The 27,384-nt window shown below is 42.0% G+C and overlaps 1 protein-coding gene across 2 annotated transcripts in view; it reads right to left on the bottom strand.

Moving 5' to 3' along the window:
- The window catches only part of vps39 (VPS39 subunit of HOPS complex), a 32,370-nt gene that overhangs the window by 1,940 nt on the left and 3,046 nt on the right, over window positions 1-27,384 (bottom strand). The window contains exons 1-23 of one of the 2 annotated variants that reach the window (XM_060934332.1): window positions 23,846-24,012; window positions 22,789-22,854; window positions 22,639-22,703; window positions 22,393-22,435; window positions 22,130-22,224; window positions 20,060-20,158; window positions 19,864-19,956; window positions 19,034-19,217; window positions 15,923-16,043; window positions 15,611-15,731; window positions 14,128-14,257; window positions 12,815-12,957; window positions 12,559-12,699; window positions 12,227-12,368; window positions 7,343-7,429; window positions 6,881-6,954; window positions 6,122-6,338; window positions 4,271-4,399; window positions 4,073-4,175; window positions 3,875-3,920; window positions 3,386-3,535; window positions 764-898; window positions 560-651 (exon numbers count right to left, since the gene is read on the bottom strand). In XM_060934332.1, coding sequence (XP_060790315.1) covers window positions 560-651; window positions 764-898; window positions 3,386-3,535; window positions 3,875-3,920; window positions 4,073-4,175; window positions 4,271-4,399; window positions 6,122-6,338; window positions 6,881-6,954; window positions 7,343-7,429; window positions 12,227-12,368; window positions 12,559-12,699; window positions 12,815-12,957; window positions 14,128-14,257; window positions 15,611-15,731; window positions 15,923-16,043; window positions 19,034-19,217; window positions 19,864-19,956; window positions 20,060-20,158; window positions 22,130-22,224; window positions 22,393-22,435; window positions 22,639-22,703; window positions 22,789-22,854; window positions 23,846-23,888 — 2,519 coding nt within the window. In that variant the 5' untranslated portion in view covers window positions 23,889-24,012. Of the gene's footprint in view, window positions 1-559; window positions 652-763; window positions 899-3,385; window positions 3,536-3,874; window positions 3,921-4,072; window positions 4,176-4,270; window positions 4,400-6,121; window positions 6,339-6,880; window positions 6,955-7,342; window positions 7,430-12,226; window positions 12,369-12,558; window positions 12,700-12,814; window positions 12,958-14,127; window positions 14,258-15,610; window positions 15,732-15,922; window positions 16,044-19,033; window positions 19,218-19,863; window positions 19,957-20,059; window positions 20,159-22,129; window positions 22,225-22,392; window positions 22,436-22,638; window positions 22,704-22,788; window positions 22,855-23,845; window positions 24,013-27,384 lie in introns of those variants that run through there. The other variant, XM_060934331.1, reaches the window with a different exon arrangement.

Here is a 27,384-nt window from a genome sequence, read left to right as displayed (position 1 = left end):
GTCTGGTCGGAGTTTTATCGCACCACTCCTGTGAAGGACGGCCCCATGAGGACAGTTGAGGGTTATACCTGTTAAAACTGTTAATATTATAGTCAGGCTGTCTGTTGTTGCCCAAATGAGGATGGGTTCCCTTTTGAGTCTGGTTCCTCTCGAGGTTTCTTCCTCATGTCGTCTGAGGGAGTTTTTCCTTGCCACCGTCGCCACAGGCTTGCTCATTGGGGATAGATTAGGGATAAAATTAGCTCATGTTTTAAGTCGTTCAAATTCTGTAAAGCTGCTTTGCGACAATGTTTATTGTTAAAAGCGCTATACAAATAAACTTGATTTGATCTGATTATAGCACGGTTGCAAAAACTGCCGTGTAAACGCAAGTGGGGCTGCACCGGTGCGAACACGCTTCTCTCTAGTAAGCAGGTTTGTGACATGTGAACGCTCCACAAAGTTTACACCGGTGTAAGATACATCGCAACAAAATACATCGGTGCAGCATCGATGCAAACATGTGCCGTGTGAACACCCCTAATGGGGGGAGGAGAAAAAAAAAAATTTCCAGACATACCTATTTCCAATCTTCTTCTTACACACCCGGCAGGTCTTCTCGTCAGTAATGATGCACTTCACCTGCTGATGAAAGATTCGCTCTTCTTGGACCTAGAAACACAGGGGTGCAGAGTAAGAATACTGTACGCATAACAGGATTCGGACAACACGACCATGCTCAAACAATTAAGCAGTGTGTCTCCCCTTCACTCCTGTAACTTACCCGGAGGAACTCAGCCTGCAGCAGACTCTTGAGTACCTGGTCGAAGCGTTTCCTTTGGGCCTTCTCCTCCAACACACTCTCGAGAAACACACGAATCTCTGTGATCTGAGTGTTCGCTGGAAGCAGGTTTATTGCCTAGCAATCAGTAAACATAATACAAAGATCTCCTGCATTTAGCTCCTTATAATGGATGTTGAAAGCTGCTGTATAAAACAGGACCCTGAGATTAAAGCATATTATACACCCACACAAACTCTTCTTTTAAAGAAAAGCGAAGCGGGGAGAGGGGGACCCCACAGCAAAAGCCCTGAGATATTAAACTGTGTGATTAAGTATGTTTTTTTTTTAATCTACAGGATAATAAAATCAGCATCCAGAACATATTGGTCATGTTTTAATGCTAATGGCTCTTAAAAACAAACAAACAAACAAAAAAAATGGTACAGACATTTTTAGCTTATGCATGACCCACAGCATCTGTAACGTATGTGTATTTACACAATCATTTTAACACACCTTCCTTCACTGAGAACGAGAGATGTGTTTACCAAAAAACATTTCTAACAGAACTCTAAATGTGTTTACGATCACGCCGTAATGCAAATTTAAAGCCACAAAAAAAAAAGGCCAAGCTACAGAAGTGTATTGCTGCCATGCCAGAAAAATATAAACCGATCACATTATAAAACCTTAAGAGTTAAAAAACAAAAGGTTTTCTACTGTTCTAGCCCATCCACCTCGAGATCTGAGGTTTCGTGCAAGCTGAGATGTTTTTCTGCTCACTGCCTTTGTAAAGAGAGTGACTATACGAGTTGCTATAATCCTTCCTGGCAGCTCGAACCAACCTGGCCATTTTCCTCTGAACTCTTAACAAGGCGTTTGTTTCCACCCACAGAACTGTCGCTCACTCAATGTTTTTTGTATTTTGCACCATTCTGCATCAACCCTAGAGACCGTTGTGTGTGAAAACCCCAGTAGATGAGCAGTTTATGAAATACTCAAGTCAGCCCTTCTGGTCCAGACATCCACGCCATGATCAAAGTGACTGACTACATTTTTTTCGTTAGTCTGATGTTAACATTAACGGAAGCTCTTGACCTGTAGCTGCATGATTTTTGGCACTGCACTACTGCGACATGATTGGCTGATTAGATGACTCCATGAATGTGTAGGTGTTCCTAATAAAGTGGGCAGTGAGTGTATATGAGACTAAACAATTCAAGAACATGGTCTACAAAAATAGTGCAAAAAGACTTAACTACCCCAAAAACAGATTTCCTTAATTACTTTTACAAAAATATTCCATGTCCCAACAGCCAGCCGCTGTGTCCGGGGATCAGGTCGTCGAGGCCCCTGCCTTCGACTGCCACCCAATCCACATTGCACCAGTCCCCTACTGCTACCTCTGTGGGTGGTGAACCCACAGGAGGTCGGGCCCACGTCACCTCTTCGGGCTGAGCGGCCCGAAATGAGTTTCCTTCGCAGGGTGGCTGGGCGCTCCCTTAGAGATAGGGTGAGAAGCACAGTCACTCGGGAGGAGCTCGGAGTAGAGCCGCTGCTGCTCCACATCGAGAGGAATCAGCTGAGGTGGCTCGGGCATCTTTTTCGGATGCCTCCTGGACGCCTCCCTGGGGAGGTGTTCCAGGCATGTCCCCCCGGGAGGAGGCCCCGGGGAAGACCCAGGACACGCTGGAGGGACTATGTCTCTCGGCTGGCCTGGGAACGCCTCGGTGTTCTTCCCGAGGAGCTGGCCGAGGTGTCTGGGGAAAGGGAAGTTTGGGCTTCCCTGCTTAGACTGCTGCCTCCGCGACCCGGTCCCGGATAAAGCGGAAGAAGACGAGACGAGACTTTTACAAAAATAAATAAAATTTGTCCTTTTATGAGTACAATAAGATGTCAAAGTTATTGTTCATGAAGCAACTACACATTTGCTGTAAAAAAAAAAAAAAAGTGATTGAGAGGAGCCTGAAAAATGCTGATTTAATTCAACTGGATGGGGCTCAAATGTTTGTGGCTCTACAGTCCACGCATGTTGCGCACAGCTGGGTGCGACAAAAAAAAAAAAAAAAAAAAAAAACTTTAATTCTCTCATTTGGTGTCCAAAGTTGTGGTCTGTCCCTACATGTGGCCCCCTGAATAGCAGCCAGAAGAAATAAAAGCAACATCGTAAAAAACAAATGAGCAAGAAAGCCTTTCGAGCCCGATTCATCATGTGCTGCATTTTAAAAGCCACATAAATTTGGCATCCAATTCACTTAATGATTTATAGCAGTCATATCCTGTTGCGCATCAGTCAGCTTTTTACTGCGCAGAGAGATGGGACAAGAGCAAAACAACAACAAGGGCCTCTTTGGGAAAGGGAGTCCTTTAAGATACTGTATGTGATGCTGTCTGGAAATGCCAGTACACAGGCTGATCACAATAACTGGTAAAATGCCAGAAGGCAAAATTCTTGCTGCACTGAAAAGACATGGACAGGTCATGAGGAAGTATAATGAGCTGTAGAGCCACAAAATTAAAATAAGCGTTAGAAACATGCTCCCAAACCATTTCATGGGGACTGGTCAGCACCAAAACCTGGCTAGAACAGCTGCCGGTTGTATTGGCTAGTGAGATTCTCACCTTAGTAGTGTTGAGCTTGTTGTGGTGCAGCTCAAGGACCTGCAAAGCAGCCTGAAGATTAGCCTGGGGCTCAGACAGCTCCATCTTAATAGGACCCAGACAGTGTGCGTCTGGAGGAGACAAGTACATGTGCAAAAGAGACAGATACACCTGCACAGAGGAAAGAAGGAGCGCTGCAGAGTAACTCTGATATGGAAGACATAAATACAGCTTTCCAGACAAAGATTATGCGTTTGAAGTCTAGCATTTCACAAGCTTTTCAAAGTTCACTATGGATCAATTCGAAAATCAATCGTTGGCTTTATTTAAACAAAATGAGAATAGCACCACGATTATTTACGCAAGACTAAATTCAGAGGGGGAAAAAAAAAAAAAAAAAAGACAAGCTGAGATGTTAAAATGTTCGAAAGATCTTGGAATCAAATACGCTTTCAAACGTAAAGAACTTGCAACACCACATAAAAATGCTTTCAAAAGAGACACACTCACATCTTTATTTCCGTCTGCTGACTTGTCGTAATGTCTATGACAATACCTAAAAGGGAAGTGCGCAGACACACAAGTTTGAATCATCCTCAGCCAAAAAGTCACATGTACATGTTGTCCATTAAATTCAAACATGAAGCACTGCCATTTGGTTTAGGAAGACAAATATCCACAGACGTGGGGACACTGAGGCATACTCACTCCTCAGCCATGTACGTGTCCTTGAGTATGTGCACATAAATAAAGAGTGCCTGCTCATGTTTTCCCATGCGGCCCAGAAGCAGGGCTCGCTCCTCCAAGAGACCTGATAAAGAGGGAGACAAGCACACATCCTATTTGTTTCATTCGTACGTTTTCAGTTTAATCTCTTCGATCAAAGCCTAAAATGCTAAATATTACCATCAAATGGGAAGTCACTGATGAGAATCTCTGGCTCATAGTATCTTGAAATATTTAGGAAAGACAACAGCTTGTTCCGTAACTCTCCAAGTTCTCCTTCCTCCTTCCCTGCAGCCACAGCTGGGACACCTATTCACAATAAGGGAGGATGATGTTGGGGAATTCGACAAGAAAACAAGCAAATTTACGTTGCTAGAGGTTGCTCTTTGGAAGACCTCATACATTACCGTTCAAAAGTTTGGGGTCACGCAGACAATTGTGTTTTCCATGAAAAGTCACACTTTTATTTCCCACCATAAGTTGTAAAATGAATAGAAAATATAGTCAAGACAGTTTTCTGGCCATTTTGAGCATTTAATCGACCCCACAAATGTGATGCTCCAGAAACTCAATCTGCTCAAAGGAAGGTCAGTTTTATAGCTTCTCTAAAGAGCTCAACTGTTTTCAGCTGTGCTAACATGATTGTACAAGGGTTTTCTAATCATCCATTAGCCTTCTGAGGCAATGAGCAAACACACTGTACCATTAGAACACTGGAGTGAGAGTTGCTGGAAATGGGCCTCTATACGCCTATGGAGATATTGCACCAAAAACCTAGCCTGGCAAGCCAGACTAAATGTGAATATTTAGTCTGGCCTCGATCCGTAGACATTTCCGACAGGTGTAGGAGGAACAAACCGCTGTCTTTCAAACTGTCTCTGTGCGTATAGGCCAACGCTCTGACCAATCAGCGCAACAGTGACTGTGACGTAGTCAGAGCGACAGAAAGCAGTGGGGGAGACCTTGAAATAAAAATTTTTTCAAAATGCGTATTAATTAATAAACAGGTTCTAGATATTAAGAAGTTTGGAGATAATGACTACAAGTTTGGAGTCTGTACCACATACTTAACAAACACTTATTTTTTCCAAGTGTTTTTCAAGGGTTTGCTTAAACTGTTTTTGAGAGTTTTTATTTAGTGGTGTTTGGTGAAATAATTTCCCTTAAATTTAAAATAACGGGAAAATAAGAAACAATCAAAAAGTAATGTTTCAAAGCTGTTTATTAATTCTTCGTACTGCACAAACTAGCCCCATCCTTTTGGCTACGAGCGGAGCCAGCTGGTAGATCAGACTTTTGCCATAGCCGGTCGGCAAAACAGAGAAAACGTCCTTCTTGAAAAGGAATGAGCGGAGAGCCTCTTCCTGCTCATGTTTCAACAAAAACTCCAAGTCTAATTCTTCTAAAACTGATTCCAAAGCGGAGTCAAACGCGCGCTGTTCAATAGCCGTAGCCATCTTTCCTGTTGTGCTTTCTCCAGCGTCGCGCGGCTTTGTAGTCACTCCTGCAAAAGCCCGCCCAAAGAATCCAAACAAAAACCTTGCGTTGTGATTGGCGGGCACGATTTGGTGCCCGGGGTGTTTTTGTTTATATGGTGCGAGGCTAGACCCATTCGCTAGGCAAAAATCTTTTTGGCCGCTAGGCGGGTGGGTCTAGTTTACTAGGCTACCAAAAACCAGACATTTAGTAGAATTTAGCTAGAATAGTCATTTACCACATTAGCAATGTATAGAGTGTATTTCTGATTAGTTTAAAGTGATCTTCATTGAAAAGAACAGTGCTTTGCTTTCAAAAATAAGGACATTTCAAAGTGACCCCAAACTTTTGAACGGTAGTGTACATTAAAATGCACATTTTCTTTTAAATGCAACAAAGAAATCAGTGCTGCATTTTTGAGAGACCTGAAGTTAAAATGCATTAGTGTTTAGTTGGGGGTGGTGGAGACGGTAGTAGTCACAATCCAGTTACAACTGCATTCAGTAACTGGTCTGTTAGAGGAACACGATTTATTAGGGAGCCAACAGCCCTCACCCTCAGGCAGCGAGTTGAGATACTCTTTCATCAGCGCTTGTACTCTCTCCAGGTAGAGCTGGATCAGCACATTGTGGAAGTCAGGGCCCGTTTCCTCCCACACATGGATAATGTGCTCCAGATATGGCACAGCCAGTTCATTAAAACCCTCCTTCAGGAAGTATAGCACCTTGTCTCTGGGCAGCATTTCTACCTCCGTAAGGTCCTCTGTAAAAATCTGTTCCCAAAAAGAAAAAAAGGGACAGTTAAAGAGCAACTCCAGTGGCCTTTTGCCTCATCACTACACACCCCCATGTTCAAACACCATCCAAGTCACTGTCCACCCACATGTTATCATCGGTGTGTGGGGGTCACCCATTTTGTCAGATTTATTTGCTGGCAGAAGTGATCAGCAAAGCTGGTAATTTTCACAGTTCAAATACAGCAGACAAAAACAACAAGTCCATTAAAATGTATTCATTATCCATGTCAAACCAGATATTTTGGTCAGTTTGGGAATGATCTAAGCTATGAACCCTGGACAACCTGATGGTCCCTCAACATGCAATTAAAGCCAAGCTCTTAGTATGACTGTTTTTGGTAGAACGTGCCATGCCAATATGCTGTGTTTTATTTTCGTGAAACATACTACACACCAAAATAAAACATTGTTTTGATTATTACTTTGTCTTTACAACTCACTCATTCAGCATGCGTTAACCAAAACAAATTAAAATGTCATTTTAATTAGTACCAAGAACAAACCACTACAGCTCTCACCTTGAGACCGTCCTCTGGACAAATCTTTAGCACCCATGGGGAAAACTCAAAGATAATGCCGAGATTCTCTGCCCCTGGGAAAGCAAGCAAGCATAGTGCAGCAAGCTGTGAGTAGAGTACGGATGATAAGAACATAGTGAAGATTAAAGACTTTAGGACATTTGAACTGAACGTACTGTTCATTTAGCCACAAGGTTGGGGGGGGTTGGGGAGGGGAAGGAGAGGGAGACCCCTGAAAATTATTGGAGGATCACTTGTAGGAGTAACACAGAATTAGTGCAGGGCTCTGAATTCAGACGGGAGTCTGTCACACTGTTGTTGGGTTGCAAAACCAAAAAGTTTAACCATTCACTGTCTTGGTTTTAAAAAGAAAGCCTAATTTAAGGAGGCTGCATTGTTCCCGACATGTGCAAATGCTTACTGGTAAATGAAAGTGTACACAATAGGGAGAGAAACACTTACCCAGTCTCTGGAGATACTGCACTGTCCGTTCATGACCCTTTAGAGGGGAGTTGGCTTTAGTAGACTGATCCAGCAGGACCTGCAGGGCTACAGATTACCATTTTCATTAGACTACCACTCTTTCAGAGATCTCTTAACCCTTCACCACTACTTAAAGTGCATATTCTGGACAAATTTCGTGGTTTTTTTTGTTTTTGTAAATATGAAAGTATGTCCCTTTACACACTCATCCAGAAGGGTAATTTTGCACAAGGCCATCTGTCTACAGCAGAAAAAAATAAAACACGCCTGGAAAAATCCCAAGGGAGTCTGGAGCCAGATTCATGACGTCACCTGCGGAAGCGCCAGCAGGCTGCGCGAGCTTTGCACGGTTTCAGTGCACAGCCTGTATAGACCAAGCGCTCCCATTTCTCTCTCATTGTCCGGTCTTTTGGGAAACGATGAGTACTGATCCCATCAAGATTGGTGTTGCTACACCCTCCTACGATACATCTGTTAACCATTTTAATAATTACGTGATAACGTTGAAGAAATTGGCAAAAAACCACCAGGCCGTTTTCTCAAACAAACCGGCGCTGACGTAGGATTCAGAGGGAGGCGTCCCGCAGATGATGTCACGAAAATCAATGTTTGCTGGGAAATCCAAACGCCAAGTTTTTTCCGAGGCGGACCAATTCGCCTCAAATGGCTTGATTTCAACCGAATTTTTCTGGTATTGCGCAAGGTAAAAAAAAATTGCAGAGAACGTTACAGATATTTGACCAAAGTTTAATATTAAATAGGAGAATTACATTGATCTTGCGCCTGAATTTACCCGTGATATGCACTTTAACATGGCAAACAAGTTTTTACAGCATGCATCAAGCAGAAAGACTGACTTGACAGCAGTTCAAATGTGACGGGCAGAATAATGTGGCTAGTTTCGAAAACATGAAGGAAGAAGGGGTGCGAGCCAACCAATATCTTCAATCTTGTCTGTAAAGCATTACATCACAACAGTTTACACACAGTAATTTTATATATTACACACACAAGTTTGGACACACTTACTCATGCAGAGGTTTTTCTGTATTCTGACCATTTTCTACATTGTAGAACAATACTGAATACATCAAAACTATGAAACATATGGAATGATAAAAAAAAAAAAAGTCATTTTAGATTCTTCAGCGTAGCCACGGTTTACCTTGATGCTTTACACACTATTGGCATTATCTTAACCAGCTTCATGAGGTAGTCACCTGGAATACTTTTCAATTAACTGGTGCCTCACATCAAAAAGTTAATTAGTGCAATTTCTTGCCTTCTTAATGTGTCGGAGATCAAACAAATAGCAAATTATAAAAATACACTAAACAGCCCTATACGACAACTGTAATAATCCATAATTGTGTCAAGAACCGTTCAACTACAGTAAGTAAAGAGAACTGACATCCATCATTACTTTAAAACATGGTGTCTTAATAAAATATAAGAAAAGCCATTGAATCAGAAGGCAAATGTCCAAACCTTTGACTGGTACTGTACATAATTACACTACCGTATGCATCTCCATAGGTTTATTCATCCTGCCTTTCCATAAAGCATCCTCATCAAATCAAAGTCCTTCCCACGCCATGTAGCGCATAGGGTGGCTCCAAGCTCCGCTTCCGTAGCCCTCGGCCTCTCGCCACTTACACAGCTAGGGTTACAGTGGGGGGCTAGTCCTCTGGTAACTGCGAGAGTTTGACTCCCCACTCGCATCTGTATTGGGGCGTGCCTTGCCAGATGGCAGTAGGTACCATTTTTACGATGGTCTTTGGTATGACCCGACCGTGAGAAGAACTCGCAATCTCCCGATTGAGAGGCGGACACGCTAACCACTAGGCCAACTCACGGTCAGTCATAGCCGCATACAAATAGCGATTCCTATATATAACCTTTGTACATCTTTCCACAAATGCAGGAACAGAAATTTAAGACACCTTAATCCATGGAAACCGTGACCTGGACACTTCTCTACTAGAAATATCCACAATTTCATCAAACTGCTGTTCCATACTGATAGCTTTTGAAATAGGAGCGTAGACCTACATAGTTATAATTACAGTAGCTTTGTGAGACAAGCTGTTCTCATGAAAAGCAGTTCTCTCAGACTGCTTTTCATTTGAATATACTGCTTGGGTTTCCTGGCTCATTCAAAACATGACATGACCACTCAAATACATTCATCTTCTGTGGGATTACATGGAACTAAAAATGCAAGCATGAATCCTGGAACATATCTCTTCTGAATCAGTACACAGGAGACTTAACGAATTAACCTTTTGACACACTCTTCTTTTGCCCAGTTTCCTTGTCTTTAATTTTTTTTTATATTTAGATTTTTATACTTCACTGAGCTACTGGCTCCCAGTTGTTTGTAACTCTGCCTGTTTATAAGCAGCTTCTGATTAAATCAAGGTCTGGTACAAATATATAGTACAGCTGCAACAAGTGAAGGTTTGGTGATGATTAAAATTATCAGGCGAACACAAGACGACAGTCAAATTCAGATACTACTGAATAACTTTGTTCTTAACTTTTAGGTATGAACAATCTAATTAAACTGTGTTATTTCACAATGTTCCTGCAAAAAAAAAAAATAATAAAATGCACAATCCAATATCTCTTCCAGTTACCACCCACATACCCAGCTCTCCTCTTTGACACACAACACACCTACCAGGAACAGTGACCGTTAACAAACACATTCTTCAATGACCATGTAACACACTTGAAGGAAAGCGCTTTTTACCCTCTTCCACATACATGAGTTCACAGACGCCAGTGACTGGCAATTGAGGTTTTTCACCCACGTGACCAAGTCATGTGATGCATCGTTAGGCTGCCATTTTGGACGTCACGGCTCGAATCAGTTTGAATGCGAGGAAGGCGACAAACGAAAAACATAAAAGAAAAAGGAGCGAGATGCAGAAAACACCTTCACTATCCAGTGACGTAGGGCATTTACAGGGTCAGCAGAGGGAGAGGTATTTGCAAAAATTGAGGTTAGCAGGCTTAGAGAACAACGTTTACCTGCTTCCCCCAGGATTGTTCACTGACGTACGGAAGTACACGAAGCCCTCATCTTTACCTGACTTCGGCCCACATGATCTGTATACCTATGTTGTTAAAAACCCATCGCCATACACAGGTATTGATCTGAAAGCGTATACGAGTTTGGATGCCTACAAATATTTTGTGTCAGGCTGGGTAACATGCCTACATCAGCGGGTCGTCCCTGGAGCCGGTGGTCACCATCTTATTACAGCTAAGGTTTGTTCACATTTTCATTTACTTTCGGTCCTCAGGATAAACAACATGTTATTAAATGTCATTGAAATAACTTCTTAGTCTGTTGAAACATGACCCGTTATAAATTTGCTGTTACCAGGCAATGACCAAGAACTGTATTATTAGGGTCGGTGTCTGTGTTGTAGCAGTGTACTAGCAGCTAGCTGTTAGCACTAGCTAATGTCAACAACATAGTAGCTAGTATGTTACTGTAGCAATGTTTACGTTCAGTCATTTGGATGACTGTTAAAACCTTTCAGTCTCAAGTTTTTCCTTTACTGTATTTACTAGTTTACTGTAATTATGATCCGGCAGCTATTTACACTGGATCCAGTGTAAATAGCTGCCGGAGCACGCTCCGGCTTGCTCCCCTTCAAATTAAGCAGCGCGCTCCGGGAGCAAGCCGGAGCGCGCTGCTTAATTTGAGGGGGAGCAAGCCGGAGCGTGCTCCGGAACCTCGGCCGGAGCACTCCGGGAGCAAGCCGGAGCGCGCTGCTTAATTTGAGGGGGAGCAAGCCGGAGCATGCTCCGGAACCTCGGCCGGAGCACTCCGGGAGCAAGCCGGAGCACGCTGCTTAATTAGAGGGGGAGCAAGCCGGAGCGTGCTCCGGAACCTCGGCCGGAGCACTCCGGGAGCAAGCCGGAGAGCGCTGCTTAATTCGAGGGGGAGTAAGCCGGAGCGTGCTCCGGAACCTCGGCTGGAGCACTCCGGGAGCAAGCCGGAGCGCGCTGCTTAATTCAAGGGGGAGTAAGCCGGAGCGTGCTCTGGAACCTCGGCCGGAGCACTCCGGGAGCAAGCCGGAGTGCGCTGCTTAATTTGAGGGGGAGTAAGCTGGAGCGTGCTCCGGAACCTCGGCCGGAGCACTCCGGGAGCAAGCCGGAGCGCGCTGCTTAATTCGAGGGGGAGTAAGCCGGAGCGTGCTCCGGAACCTCGGCTGGAGCACTCCGGGAGCAAGCCGGAGCGCGCTGCTTAATTTGAGGGGGAGCAAGCCGGAGCGCGCTGCTTAATTTGAGGGGGAGCAAGCCGGAGCGCGCGCCGGCAGCTATTTACACTGGATCCGGTGTAAATAGCTGGCGGATCATAATTACAGTAAACTAGTAAATACAGTAAAGGAAAAACTTGAGACTGAAAGGTTTTAACAGTCATCCAAATGACTGAACATAAACATTGCTACAGTAACATACTAGCTACTATGTTGTTGACTTTAGCTAGCATGACCTTCAAAATGGTGGACACTGGGGCGTCACGTGACCCTGTGATGTCAGGTGAAATACCTCAATTGGCTAGCATTGTGCATTTCTGTGTGGATCAAGGTTAGGTGATAGGTGGAGTTGGATTAGGTCCAGCTCCACCCCCTAGACTTTTGGTTCTTCAGTGAGGATCCAATATGCATTTCTATAGAATTATTTATTCTGCATACATACAGAATGTGTATTTTCTGTAGTTTTTTTTGGGTTGTAAACTATACACTTTACCTCAAGATCTAGGACATTGTGTTTTGTGCCAAATAGTGTTTCATGAGGATGTTGCTGTGCTGGGAACATGTGTGACTGCAACGTTATATTTACCCTTCTGATGCAAGCCCTTCTTCTCATAGAGGATGATGAGCTCACTGTACTTGTGGGCCTTCTTCAGCACATACTCACTCTCCTCCACATGACAATGATTGTTTTCTAGACGCAGAAGGGGTGACACCAAGGCCACATTGGTCTAAAAACAGAATTATTACAAAAGTAATAAGCACACAAGAGTCTCACTTTGGAACCCTCAAGCCCTGTTCAGACTACAGGCAAGCACTAATTTCCGATATGGTTTTATGACAAGGAGCAGTCACAAGTCCGGGCACCAGAAGTAAGCAAAACAGTATCAGGCAGAAGGTGCACATGAAGGGGGACCTTACATGAAGGTAGCATTTGAGCAGGGTGGTGTCTATGATCTGAAGGAGCTTTTTGCGGCTTTTGATTGTAGGCGTGCCCTCCATAAGCGGGGACGTGGTGGAGGGGTCAGAGTCATTCAGCTGCTTCACCAAATGACTGCGCTTCTATGTAATTTAAAAAAAATAAAAGAAATAAAAGGCGTGTTAGTAAAATGAAACTGAAAAGCAATGCAAACATCTCAATAAGATCGCATGTTTGTGAGGCCTTGTGTGTGCAGACCTGCGTTAGGTAGTCGATCAGAGCCAGGTGGGCCTTCTCCAGCTCTACACCAGTGAGTGTGGGCAAAGGATTGGGGTAATGCAGCTGTTTACGGTAGTCAGAGGGCAGGAGGTCTGGATACAGCCCAATCACATGAGTTGGATCTATAACAGAGGATGGGACATCCCGTGTCATCAAAACTGACGTTACGCTTACTTTTTTTTTTTTAAAAACACTAAATTTTCCAGGACTTTTTCCAATTTGGACAATTGTTGACAAAGTGCCATGTTCTAGGTTGTTTCACACATCTAGATGTAAATGTCAGGAAACTGAAAGCTGAAATTCTAATCTATCGTTATGGCGTTTTTCAGAATGCCAAGTGAGGATGGAGCAAGTGGTTCCCGACACGCAATCAATTAAGCACTCACGGCAAAGATGAAGTAAAGTTGCTTCTTATTCCATCCAGTCCGGTTCTCTTTCCAGTTGCAAACAAAGGAAGTAAAACGAACAAAGTATTTCTAACAGTTCTTACGTCTTGAGTTCCTGGGTTTCTGCGGTCTGAAAACTTTTCCTATCTACTGCCATCCTAGCAAACACAAGCTGGAAGCACTGATTAAACATCAGGTTTCGCGCCATCGGCACGTCTATGGGGCGTGTCCGCAGTCATACGGCAAGAAATCAATTCAAGTTTCAGGTAGGCAAGTATACATCTGGTAAGTATAACTTTTTGTCCAGGTAACCAGGTAAGTATAACTAACAAAATAAAAGTTATATAACTAAATAAAAATGCATTGAGAATAACTATATGGCAACATGTTTTACAAACCTAAGTTGAATATAAATATGGCTCCAACAATCGTCTCCTTCATTTTTTGTTCTCAAACACAAAATAATCATATGCGCTTGTGAGACTGAGCAATACGTTTTGTGAGCGAAGCCATTCATGGCTTCATTTGTCTTTAGCGTCATGGAGAAAGTGAAACTAAGCTGCATCAGAGAAAGATGGTTTGTTGCTCTGCTCTAAAGTCAGGCGATGCTATCGTCCATTGTCCTACACTCGAACATTTGGGAACCCTGGCTTATGAAATGATACAGAAAATCTGTGACAAACAAAACCTTCTAGTACTGTGATCACTTTTTGTTAAATCTACAACACGTTTAGATAAGCTTGAGTACAGCCTGATTAAGAACAACTTTATGAATTCATCGTGCATAAAAAGGTATAAGAAAATGAAGATTTCTCCCCCCTCTAATCTATAACCTACATTTGTTCAGGGTTTTCAAAAATAACAGTTTAATTTATTGCAGACGTTGTCCTTGACACACACACTCACCTGTCCCCAACTTGGCAAACACCTGCATAGACTCATCAAAACGCTTCTGACAGAAGAGATTAAAGGCATACAGATTCTGAATATGGTGAATCTGCTGCTTCTTATCACCATCTGCGTCATCCTTCATCTTCTGCTTGGGGGGGGGGGGGGAGAAGGAAGAAAGAAGAAGAAGAAAGAGGAAGGAAGAAACAAGGTGAAGAGACAGTTGGGTGCGAAGTGCATTTCTAAACGTGTTCCCAATACTAACAGAAATTTTAAAAAGCCATCAAAGTACTGCAGAATGATATTGGTTAATAGCTTGAAATCAGCAGTATAGTTCAAGTAATACATATGGGTCATTACAACGTTCATGACGTGCCAAGTCTAAACACTACTTGAGTTCTAATACAGGAACAAATTTAAAGGAACAGTCCACCGTACTTCTATAATGAAATATGTTCTTCTCTGAATTGAGACGAGCTGCTCCGTACCTCTCCGAGCTTTGCGCGACCTCCCAGTCAGTCAGACGCGCCGTCACTCCTGTTAGCAATGTAGCTAGGCTCAGTATGGCCAATGGTATTTTTGGGGGTTGTAGTTAGATGCGACCAAACTCTTCCGCGTTTTTCCTGTTTACATAGGTTTATATGACCAGTGATATGAAACAAGTTCAGTTACACAAATTGAAACGTGGCGATTTTCTATGCTATGGAAAGTCCGCACTATAATGACAGGCGTACTAACACCTTCTGCGCGCTTCGACAGTACATTGATACCTTCACTCGGAGTTGTACCATTTTTTTTTTTTTTTTTAGACAGGGTGGATGGATCAGGGCATTCGCCCACCTGGCCGTGCCCGACGAGGAGCGCTCTCGGCCGGCTTGGGAGGCAGACGGCAGCCCCTCCTGGAAGTGTGGTTTTACCATGGGCCTTAGGCTGAAAAAATGACAAAGTCCCAGTTTTATCATGGGGCTCGAGTTGTACCTTTTTTTTTTTTTTAAAGACAGGGCGGACGGACCAGGGCATTTGCCCGCCTGGCCGTGCCCGAAGAGGAGTGAAGGTATCAATGCGCTGTCGAAGCGCGCAGAAGGTGTTAGTACGCCTGTCATAGTGTGGACTTTCCATAGCACAGAAAAATCGCCACGTTTCAATTTGTGTAATTGAACTTTGTTTCATGTCACTGGTCATATAAACCTATGTAAACAGGAAAAACGTGGAAGAGTTTGGTCGCATCTAACTACAGCCCCAAAAAAATACCATTGGCCATACTGAGCCTAGCTACATTGCTAACAAGAGTGACAGCGCATCTGACTGACTGGGAGGTCGCGCAAAGCTCGGAGAGGTACGGAGCAGCTCGTCTCAATTCAGAGAACAACATATTTCATTATGGAAGTACGGTGGACTGTTCCTTTAAGGGGGGAAAAAAAAAAACCTTAAGTGGAAAGTGGTTAGGCAAGTGTTGAAGGACTTGTCAGGCAAAGATGTTGCAGTTACTGGATTAACTCACCGCTAGCTGAAGTGCCAGCTCAAACTGTTTGTCCTGTAGGAGCTGCCGAATTTGGCTTGCTATGGAGACTGGCACAAGTCGCCAGACAAAATGGTTGCTGGCAACGTACACAATATTGGGCCTGCAACCAAAAAAAAAAAAAAAAAAAGGCAGTAGGAGCATGAAGAGAACATTAAAATGTCACCATAAGGCTGGTCAGGACTGTCAGTAAAGCAATAGCAGGGATGAGGTCATTGTTTCAGAATAACTTCACTGTGAATGTCTTCAGAAAGAAATGCTGGTGATTTATTCTGAAGTGTGTGAATGTCTCACCCTGCAGAGGTGATGAAACGTGGCCTCTGTAACTCCACACTCTGCACCAACAGCCTTGGTTCAAAGGTGCGAATCTCCACATACCGTGGCAGCACAGCTATAATGTAAGGAGGCTGGTGCTCTGAAGGTGTAGAGAAATGAGACTGTGTGAGAGACTAGAAAGCAAACCTTTGAGGCTTTTCAGATTTTGACAGACTTAAAAAAATAATAATAATAAATAAATAAATAAATAAATAAATAAATAAAAGCACAACTAATGCACACAACTGAGCTACATAATTACAGGAAAAAAAAAATTATCTAAATGTTGGCTGTGAAATACAGAAAAAAAAACCCGAGAAACATCCGACTCTGCAAGTAACATGGAGGCATTCTGCAAATATAAAATTCCCCCAGTCCCATGGGGCAGAAAATCCATTTGAAGCTAGGCATAAGCAAAGCCTCCATCTCACAACATAATGCATGTTTCAGGGAGATCCAGAGATTTTACACATGCGCTGAGGAGGAAAATGTTGAGGGCTTGTTACCCTCCTCTATGGAGCAACATTTCAGTGAGGAAATGACACCAATTGTTCTATCCACATTCACTGGATATGAGCAATTATGCACTCTGATTGGCTACTCTACTACCAGGCCATCAGCTCCTATATCATGAGTAGAGAAAAATAAAATGGCAGAGCGTGTTGCTGAACCAACCGAGGACGAAATAACCTCTACTCGAAAACTTATTATAGCAGCATTTTTCACAAATTGCTACGGTCATTTTGCCGGTTTGTTTACATTCTAAGCGGAAATTATTTTGTCGGACGTTTTGTATAAAGTTATCATCAAATTTGCAAAAAATAAAATGCTGCGTTTCACAAAATCCAGTGAATGTGGATATAAAAAAAGTTATTCCATTCAGCCTCGTCATATGTGGCTTACAGCCAACCCAGTGTTCCACGCCTCATCGGCTATCAGCTCATGTACGACTCGATTTTGTGGAATAACTGTGTGGCAGCAGGGGCGTGGTCAAGTGTCAGTTTGTGAATCGAGGGCAGGGCCAGGGAAGGTGAGTGGCAAAATGACATTAATTGACAACAGGTGTGATCATGTGTGTCTGTTTCAGTGATGACTGAGCAGAGAAAAAGAGGGAGAGCGCGAAGAGGTGAGGTCCCTCCGGACCAGAGCACGCACACGTGTGCGCAAGCGAGCTTAGTGAAGCTATAAAGCAAAAATACTGAAAACAAAGCCTGTGCTGACATCATCCAAACTTAAACATAACTCAGCTTAAATAAGTATGTGCCTTTTTAAGAGTGAATTCAAAGTAAAAGTTGCCTACAAAATACAAATAAATATGGTATAAAAGCACAACATACTCATTTAAAAAAAAAAAAAAAAAAAAAAAAAAAAACAACACCCAACCCCTGGACAAAAAGTTTGTCACATATCCAGAAAAAAAATTCCATTTAAAAACAAATTTAACACCGAGTAAGAAACAAAACAGACTCGTGAAGTATGGCTTAAAGTGCATATCACAGGTAAATTCAGAAGCAAGATCAATCTCATCTCATTATCTCTAGCCGCTTTACCCTTCTACAGGGTCACAGGCAAGCTGGAGCCTATCCCAGCTGACTACGGGCAAAAGGCGGGGTACACCCTGGACAAGTCGCCAGGTCATCACAGGGCTGACACATAGACACAGACAACCATTCACACTCACATTCACACCTACGGTCAATTTAGAGTCACCAGTTAACCTAACCTGCATGTCTTTGGACTGTGGGGGAAACCGGAGCACCCGGAGGAAACCCACGCGGACACGGGGAGAACATGCAAACTCCGCACAGAAGGGCCCTCGCCGGCCACGGGGCTCGAACCTGGACCTTCTTGCTGTGAGGCGACAGCGCTAACCACTACACCACCGTGCCACCCCTGCAAGATCAATCTAATTCTCCTATTTTATAATAAACTTTGGTAAAATATCTGTCACATTTTGCACAATTTTTTTTACCTTGCGCAATACCAGAAAAATTCAGTTGAAATCAAGCCATTTGAGGCGAATCGGTCCGCCTCGGAAAAAACCTGCCATTTGGATTTCCCGGGAAACATTGATTTTCGTGACGTTGCGTGTGGGACGCCTCCTTCGGAATCCTACGTCAGCGCTGGTTTGTTTATGAGAAAACGACCTGGTGGTTTTCTGCAAATTTCTTCAACGTTATCACGCAATTATTAAAATGGTTAACAGATGTATCGTAGGAGGGTGTAGCAACACCAATCTTGATGGGATTAGTACTCATCGTTTTCCAAAAGACCGGACAATGAGAGAGAAATGGGAGCGCTTGGTCTACACAGGCTGTGCACTGAAACCGTGGAAAGCTCGCGCAGCCTGCTGGTGCTTCCGCAGGTAACGTCACGAATCTGGCTCCAGACTCCCTTGGGATTTTTCCAGACACGTTTTGTTATTTTATTTTTTTCTGCTGTAGACAGATGGCCTTGTGTAAAATTACCCTTCTGGATGTGTGTGTAAAGGGACATTCTTTCATATAAAAAAAAACAAACAAAATTGGTCCAGGATATGCCCTTTAAAGTGTGAAGGCCTAGAAGTGTTTTGTATAATGCACCTCAGTAATGCAGTAATGTATAGTGTTCACCATGCCAATCCAAAATTCCTGTACCTGACAACTGGTGAATATAATAATTCTAAATAGCTCCAATTTAATTGTATGGCTCCATTTGATCATTTTTAAGAAACTGTTTATGTACCAATTAACGGCAACTTTTAACGCAGGTGTGCGATTTTGGTATCGCAGTCTGCACAATGCTAAACTGGCCAGGAGCTTCCCCGACAATTAGGGTAACATACAACTGTGAAAACGCCATTTAGGCCAAAGTATTTCTTTAAGGTAGGAAGCCTTGGCAATGGATCTGAAAATTAACATTTTGTTCAGTACTGTATCGCATAAGACTTTCTACTATCCATGTTTCAGGTGTAGTAGCAGCATCGCTCATGGTGGATAATAATATGGGAGAAAACGTGTCTACAATTTCCTTGAAAACAGGAAGTTAAGAACTATCTCCCCCCAAATAAGAATAAATAAGGAGCCAGGTTGCAGCACACATGCATCATACCCATTGCAACAGGGATGTCAGTCCAGTTGAGAGCACACTTCTGTGTACAGATTCCTTCCTCATTCAAGACAACAGTGAGGTCATCCTGACCCACAGCTACTTTCCCATCAGCCAGTGGGGCAACCAGTGGCTCCAGTTGCTTCCCTGTTGGGAACAGCTCTTTAATTGAGCCACGTCCATCCATCTAGAAAGGTAAAAGAATAAAAACTTAAATGTAAGACTTGATGTAATGCAAGTGTCAATTATATTCCAGGTTGAGCTTTGGAACTTTGTGTAACCTGCATGTACAGACATGTGACAAATTGGGGGGGGGGGGGGGGGGGGGGGGGGGACCCTCTTATGTTACAGCTTGTTATGCTGTGGGGGATTTTGAGGACGTTTTGAATCTACACATCCCCTTAGAGGTAAGGATCATTGCAAATCAATATTCTGTCTGTTCAGCTTTACCCTGTGAGGAAAGATTTCTCTCCTGATGCGCGCGATCTTTTCCAGGACGATAAATGTCCTATCCACGGGGCATGAGGTTTGATGCTCATGGAAATGCATATTATTAGCTATTGCCGTTGCGGTCACCAGATCTCAACCCAAATTAACATCTATGAGAGATTTTTGACTGACATGATAAACAGCGGTCTCCACCACAAAAACAGCCAATGAGGAAATATATGTTTTGGAAGAATGTTCCTGCCTCTAGTACAGTTCCACAGACTTGTAGAATCCATGTCAAGAACACTGAAACTTCTACTAGCCTGTGGTGGCCCAACATTTTACCAAGACACATTATTTTGGTTTTCCTTTCATTCAGTCACCCTTCTAGGGTTTTGACCTACCCGGATTAGATAGTAGTCACGCTTGAAACCCACACATATGGAATTTTCACACCAAGCCATGGACTTTGGAATATCAGGAACTGCGAAATCTCCCTGAGTGAGTTACACAATATACACGTTCTGGATTAAAGCATCACTTTACATACTGTATAGACAGCAATTAAACCGGTGTGGTGATTTAATGCCACCAACAAACCTGTAATTCATAGAACTCCCTGTCCTTCCAGTAATACAGCTGAAGTTTCTTCTTGACAGCAACGCACATCCGCAACTTTGCTTCACCTGAACTGGACTGCTAAAATGGGGGGGGAAAGAAAATGGACACACTCAACCAAGCTCAGACAAATGTGGATGATATACACATCAATAATAACACCCTTATTTCTGCCGTGTATGTAATGTAATAAATTTGTGGAAAAAATAATGAACAAAAAATTGCTGACTCAATTATTAGCTCATCATTATTCTGGCAATGTACAGTGCTCCTTCTGGCATGTGACCAGGTCACTCTTGTAACACTGCAGGCTGCTTTATACCAACATTGGAGATATAAAAAACAAGCTCAACTGTGAGCTACTGCTCCCTTACGTATCCCCCCGCTCTCGCTTATGCAAGCAATCAAAGGAATAGGACACTTGTTACGAATGTTGACTTCAACAAATAATTATCCCTGAAACAAGCAAGTAAAGAGCAGTGTTCTCCACAGGGATTTCAAATAGCATCCTGGTAAACTATCATTTTGAAATAGCATTTCGTTCTTGGTGGCACGGTGGTGTAGTGGTTAGCGCTGTCGCCTCACAGCAAGAAGGTCCGGGTTCGAGCCCCGTGGCCGGCGAGGACCTTTCTGTGTGGAGTTTGCATGTTCTCCCCGTGTCCGCGTGGGTTTCCTCCGGGTGCTCCGGTTTCCCCCACGGTCCAAAGACATGCAGGTTAGGTTAACTGGTGACTCTAAATTGACCGTAGGTGTGAATGGTTGTCTATGTCTATTGCCGCTTTTCCACTACCAACGTGGCTGAGTTGGGCTGAGTCAAGCTGAGTGCGGCTGTTGGCGTTGCATTTCGACTACAATCGCGCTGAACCGTGCTGGTTGGAAGTGGGTGGACACATTGGGTGGAGTTAGCGAAAGTGGGTGGACGTCAGGTGATGTCATTAGGCGGCGCAAACAGTGACATCAGTGATCTTTTAAGCGGTAGTCTCACAACCCGGATAGTAAACAATAAACATGGAGGACATGGAGTCGTTAGTGTTGCTGGTCTTGGTGCTGTGGCTTGTTGTCACCGACAACGCCAACAGATACTGGCAAGAGCGTATAGATGAGGCGAGGCGCATAAGGCTTCATAATTCTCGTAATTCTCCTTCTTCCGGGGTTACGGTGTTTACAGATCCCAGCGTGCTCGTGGGGCGTGTGAGGACACTCCTCCTCACCAATCAGTGCACAGGGGAGTGTCTCCTCACGCCCCCAGCCTCACTCAGCTCGGTTTGGCTCGCTTCAGCCCCACTCCAAAACCATGTGAGTTTTGGGGGCTGAGCAGGGCTGAAGCGAGCTGAGTCGTGCTGTTCTTAGATAGTCGAAACGCGAGCCGTGTCGGGCTGAAGTGAGCTGAAAAAGGGTAGTGGAAAAGGGCCATATGTGTCGGCCCTGTGATGACCTGGCGACTTGTCCAGGGTGTACCCCGCCTTTCGCCCGTAGTCAGCTGGGATAGGCTCCAGCTTGCCTGCGACCCTGTAGAACAGGATAAAGCGGCTACAGATAATGAGATGAGATTTCGCTTCTTGAAATAGCATCAAAATCCACCCTATATGTTTTGTAAATACATAGTAGACAGGAAGTCGATGTGCGACAGACCTGAAAACGGTATAGAACCCCAAGCTGAAGCTCAGTACCAAATATCAAGGAGTTGTGATTTGTAGTTGCTGAGAATAGTGTTATGAAAACTTTGTAAATCCATGCTATAGGTTTTGTAAATACGTTCGGTTGGTAAACAGGAAGTCGATGTGGGACAGACCTGAAAACAGTATACATGGTATAGAACCCCAAGCTGAAGTTTGGTACCAAGTGGCTAGGATTTGTGGTTGCTGAGAAAAAGGGTGTTTTGGACGGACAGAAATACAGACTGACAGAGGTAGACCAGTATTACCCCCCCCCTTCAGAGCAGGGGTATAACAATGTCCAGCTCTGAAGGTAATAAAAATGATTATAATGAAGTGGGAAGGATTAAACTTATAATTTTCTTAATTTGGATAATTGAACCAACTTCTTACACACCTGCAGGTCACAGGCAAAGAGTGTTGCACCCTTGGCCTTTGATACCACAGTGATCTGCTGGAATGTGAGCAAGTCATGGACATGGATATTATTCTCTGGGAAAATAAATAACACATCGGTAAGTAACTTATACAATGCATACAACAATCACACTTTCTAAAATTAAAATGTGGAAAGATCAGAAACCTGCTAAAGATGGTAAAGAGACTGGCCAAACTTGTATGGGCCAAAAAAAAAAAAAGAAATAAAAGCAAAATGCTTACCCAAGAGACTGACCAAAATCTTGTACTGGGATACAACATACAGCTGATGGCAGAAAAAAATAAAATAAAATAAATAACAAAAAAAAAAGAATTGAGAGACATCACACGGTGCTTTTGAAACACTGAAAACTTAACATACAGCAATAAATGGATGGTTCATGACTAGATGTTTCTTGTTTCAGGAGTGTTCGTTACTTTACTTCATTATTTTTAAGATTTTAGTCACGTAGACAGAACTGTGCATACCTGCTGGATCTTCTTGGAGAAGTTCTTGTTGGATTTCTCTAGTAGTACCTCAAATCTGTTTGTGCCTGTGAGAGGTGAGGCCATGAAATAAAAATGAAAGCGTAGAGGAACAAAGTTTCAATAACAAATGCAACCAAAACTAATACCAACCTGCATCCTTCTTTATTCTGTAGAGAAGGAGATGACCTGGTTTAGTCCCCACCAGGAGCCAATCCTCTGTATAAACAGTTCGAAACACCAAATGTCAAATCAGGCCATCAGCATCAATAACATTGCAATACAGCGAGTACTGTTCAGTACAACAACAACAAAAAAATTACTTAATATTTAATTAAAAAGGCCTCTCATTTAAAATCATTAGGCAGGAAATAAGCATCTCTCTTCCCGTTCCAAGTATACACATGGCAGGTCAGTAGTTAAGGCTTCAGGCTACTGATCGGAAGATGGCGAGTTCAAATCCCAGAGAGATTCAGACTTAGCACAAAAGTGCTCAGTTTTAGTTTAAATAGTAAGTCTCTTCGGATAAAATAAGCAAATGTCTAAAAGGTAAGTGAACAGCTGTGGCCCTGCGCTAGGACAGAATCTATGGATCTCCGCCTGCAGTAACATATGCTGGTAGACTGAACAGTAATACACTTATGCCTGAAACTAATTCATGGCTCACTGAATCATGCACTGAACCATTCAGAAAACACCTGATGGAGATTTGTTTAACATGCTTGAAACTGAAATGGGAGTTTCTGATTGCTACTTGTTTTGGTTGGTTAAATCCTTGAGATCTCTCTTCGCTCACACATTCTGCTCTTTGCTTAAAGGGCATATTCTGGACCAATTTAGTGTTGTTTTAAATATGAAAGTAGGTCCCTTTACACACTCGTCCAGAAGGGTAATTTTGTCTACAGCAGAAAAAAAAAAAAAAAAAGACAGATATTTGACCAAAGTTTAATATAAAATAGGAGAATTACATTGATCTTGCTCCTGAATTTACCCGTGATACGCACTTTAATGAAGGTTATGTTGACTAGGGGTGGGTATTGGCAAAGAAGTCACGATTCAATTCGAATCATGATTCACATGCTACGATGCGATACTATCACGATGCATCACGATTCTTGAATTATTGCGATGCATTGCGATATATTCAACATACGTACTTCAGTGAAAATGTAAAAAAATAAAAATAAAAAAAAAAAAAGAGCATAATTACCAGTGGCTGTGTACGATCTGGATAGTGTCTCCAACTGATGCATAACTCAGCAACTCAGTTCATAACTGAATTTATTGAAACGACTTTGGAGGTAGTTGCCATTAAAACAAATATTACTGTTTCCATACTTAAAGTGCCATTCCACCACTGGATGTATTCTTTAGCATAAAATACAATATATTTTGACAACATATATAAATGGTATCACTAGATAGAGAAACCTTTTAGCTTCAAAATGATATATCAAACATAATTTGACAACGACAAGTATATTAATTTTGCGACCAAAGTCAACTACCCTTTTAATTTCCGCGCGTGATGTCATCGGCAGGTTCCCCTTCTTGTGTACCACGTGACGTGTGACGTGGCACATATTATCAGCAATGGCGGATAGAACGCGATAAAAATAATACCAATAAATCTAGCTAATACCAATAAATCTAGCTAACTGAAAGATTAACTCAATTTTTCGCAATTTATTTGGCCCCCATATACGAGGAGAAATTACTCTCTCACTTTGGGGGTTTCCTGGTCTAAAAATAGACCGACACGTGGTACACAAGAAGGGGAACCTGCCGATGACATCACCTTTCGCTACCGCGCGGAAATTAAAAGGGTAGGTGACTTTGGTCGCAAAATTAATATACTTGTCGTTGTCAAAAAATTATGTTTGATATATCATTTTGAAGCTAAAAGATTTCTCTGTCTAGTCATGTCATAAAATGTATTGTATTTTATGCCAAAGAATACATCCAATGGTGGAATGCCACTTTAACAAGTGGACACACTAATGACAAAGTGCATAGGATTTATAAAACTAAAAATAATAAAAGAATACTAATAGCAGCAGTTTTCAATTTCTTTGCAGCACCTGCAGTATGGGAGGACAAGGCAATAATAAATATCAAAATATATATACACTATATTACTCAGTACATTAAATTATCATCATTATATTATTTGTTACATTACTTTACATTATATTTAAATGCCTTATGCATTTATAGTTTGTGGAGCATCCTCAAATTAGGAAACAGTACACTCACTCAGCATATTTCTTTTAGCATGTTGTAGTACCGCAGCAGTTATGTCAGACTCGGTGAGTGTGCAGATGTCCTTCTCAGATTTACGCATTTCTGCAGACAGGAGTGCAGCGTGGGTGGCAGGTTGTTGCTCTAAAAAGCGCTCAAGCATGTCGTGCGCACTGTTCCAGCGAGATTTGTAAACAGAGTCGCAGTCGCATATGATGTCTATGCAGAATGTCTAGGTCGCAGTAGCCCGCCGCCGGAAATGCCACTGGCATGAAGGCAGCGGGCGTCAAAAACTCCACGGCAACATCTACAGGACTGGAAGTTGTATTCTACTTGTTTTTGGCTGATGTTCGCCAACCATTCATACAATTTTATTCATTCATTTTTTAAAATTAAATAATCGATATTTGGCGTCAAGAATCGATGCAGTATATCGTGAAAGCTAGTATCGCGATGTATTGTCATGACAATTATTTTGCACACCCCTAATGTTGACCAGTAATATCTTTCTTCTTTTCAGAAGATTATGATCCTGACAGGTGATGTAATGGTACATAATGTCTCTTCTTTTATAAAAGTACTGTAGTCTAAACCAGTGATGTAATGCTTCATCACTCATTTCCGTTACCCTGTCATACATAGATAACTTGGCTCATATCATTCAAAATGACTTGGTTATAACATGCTCTTGAATGTGAGCATGCTCATGTTTGTCCTCCAATAAACTGGCAAGCATATCTGAAGAGTTGTGTCCATGACGGTGACTGACTGCTCCCAGATCGATCCGTGAGGCAGAATCTCTTAGGTGGCAGAGGTCTACATTCCTAGATTATACTTTGTCAATTCAACCTCCTTCAGTAGAGACGGATCAAAACCCAACACCCCAACCCACTTTGGTTAAAACTAGAGTGGCGGCTACAAATATCCATAGTTAGTGACACCTTTTCAGATTTACCAAAAGAAAAAAAAATTATATTATATATCTTACAAAAGAAGTGTTTCAGTTACAACAGTTATTATTGGTTAATTAATCAACCGGAAGACCCTCCCCCCCTCACCCTTTGAACTTGTCATCTGATGAGACAGCTCGTTACCTGAGATGGATTTTTTTTTTAGCACAACCAGCAAGTTGAGGAAAACCCAGACATCATCATCGCAGGTAAGCATGGTGGAAAGATCATGGACATGTTTTTACTTATCTGTGAATATGATATTTCATGATCTCCTTGTCAAAACCTACTGTTTCTTCCTCTTTCATTTGACAGTCGCCATTTTGTCTCAAACACATTTGAGAAGTCACGTGAGGTGTCGATAATAGTGATCACTTTCACTGGTGTCCACCACCATCAACACCCTGTAGAATTAAGTGACATTTACAACTTATGTATCGATCTTTGTGTAACATTGTTGAAGTACATGAAGTACTTTATTTAAATAAAAAAAATGCTGTAATTTATAATTCTTTTTCTGATTTATAACAGAATGGAATGTTTATAGAGTATTTGGAATCCAATTGCAATAAATAGAATTTGACCAGAATTAAATTCCTAGCATTTAAAAAAAATAAATAAATAAAAATAAAATTACATGCTTGAAATATTCAGATTTTTCTATTCCATCCTGAAATTTTTTTTTTTAAGTTTGTTGCAAATATCTACCAAATATTACAATATCAGTAGACATTTTATATTTTTAGATGTAAAAATATAAAAAAAAAAGTTTTGGTTTGAGGAATGAAATGCGACTTTTGACTTGGATTTTCATGTAGTTACAATGTCAACTGCTTGTTGACATTTATTGGTAAACTACAAAACTAGAAATTAACACAAACAAATGATTAACAAAATGTGATATAAGAAAATACTCAGGAAGTGGGTAGAAAGTGGAACAAAGATTTTCCGACGCAGGTTCAACATTATCAGTTCATTTGTTTATTACAAACATTAGAATAACTTCCTCGTTTATGTAAGCACCAACATCAATATAGTTCCAGTACATCAAAGATATTTTGTACCAAATATAAGTCTACATAAAACAAATTTTAAATAAAAACTGTTTTGTTAACTTAATACCACATACTGATTATTTTATCATCTGGATGTCGATAATTGTGGAATGGTGTTGATAACGGTGGACAAAGGTGTCAATACTTGTGGAACGGTGTCACGTGATCTGATATGCTAAGTAATCGGGAATCAACTCTCCCCCCCCCCAGTGGAAGTTTGAGTAATTATTTCATGCACAATTTACATATTGAAAGTCTTTTCTACTTTTGCAACGGCCAAAAGATCATTAAGGTGTCGATAATTGTAGCCACAGCTCTAGTGTGTATAGACATTTAGAGTATATAAATAAAACTTTTGCAATATTACTCCTTTTTGTTTGTATAGATCTTGGAGCAAATGTCAAAGCAAATTCCTTGCAAGTGTGACCTTACTTAAAGTGCATATCCTGGACCAATTTAGTGGGTTTTTTTTATATGAAAGTATGTCCCTTTACACACTCATC

This window comes from Neoarius graeffei, chromosome 11 (genome assembly GCF_027579695.1).
Source record: "Neoarius graeffei isolate fNeoGra1 chromosome 11, fNeoGra1.pri, whole genome shotgun sequence".
NCBI classification, from domain to species: domain Eukaryota; kingdom Metazoa; phylum Chordata; class Actinopteri; order Siluriformes; family Ariidae; genus Neoarius; species Neoarius graeffei.
This window is presented reverse-complemented; position numbering and strand designations above follow the sequence as displayed.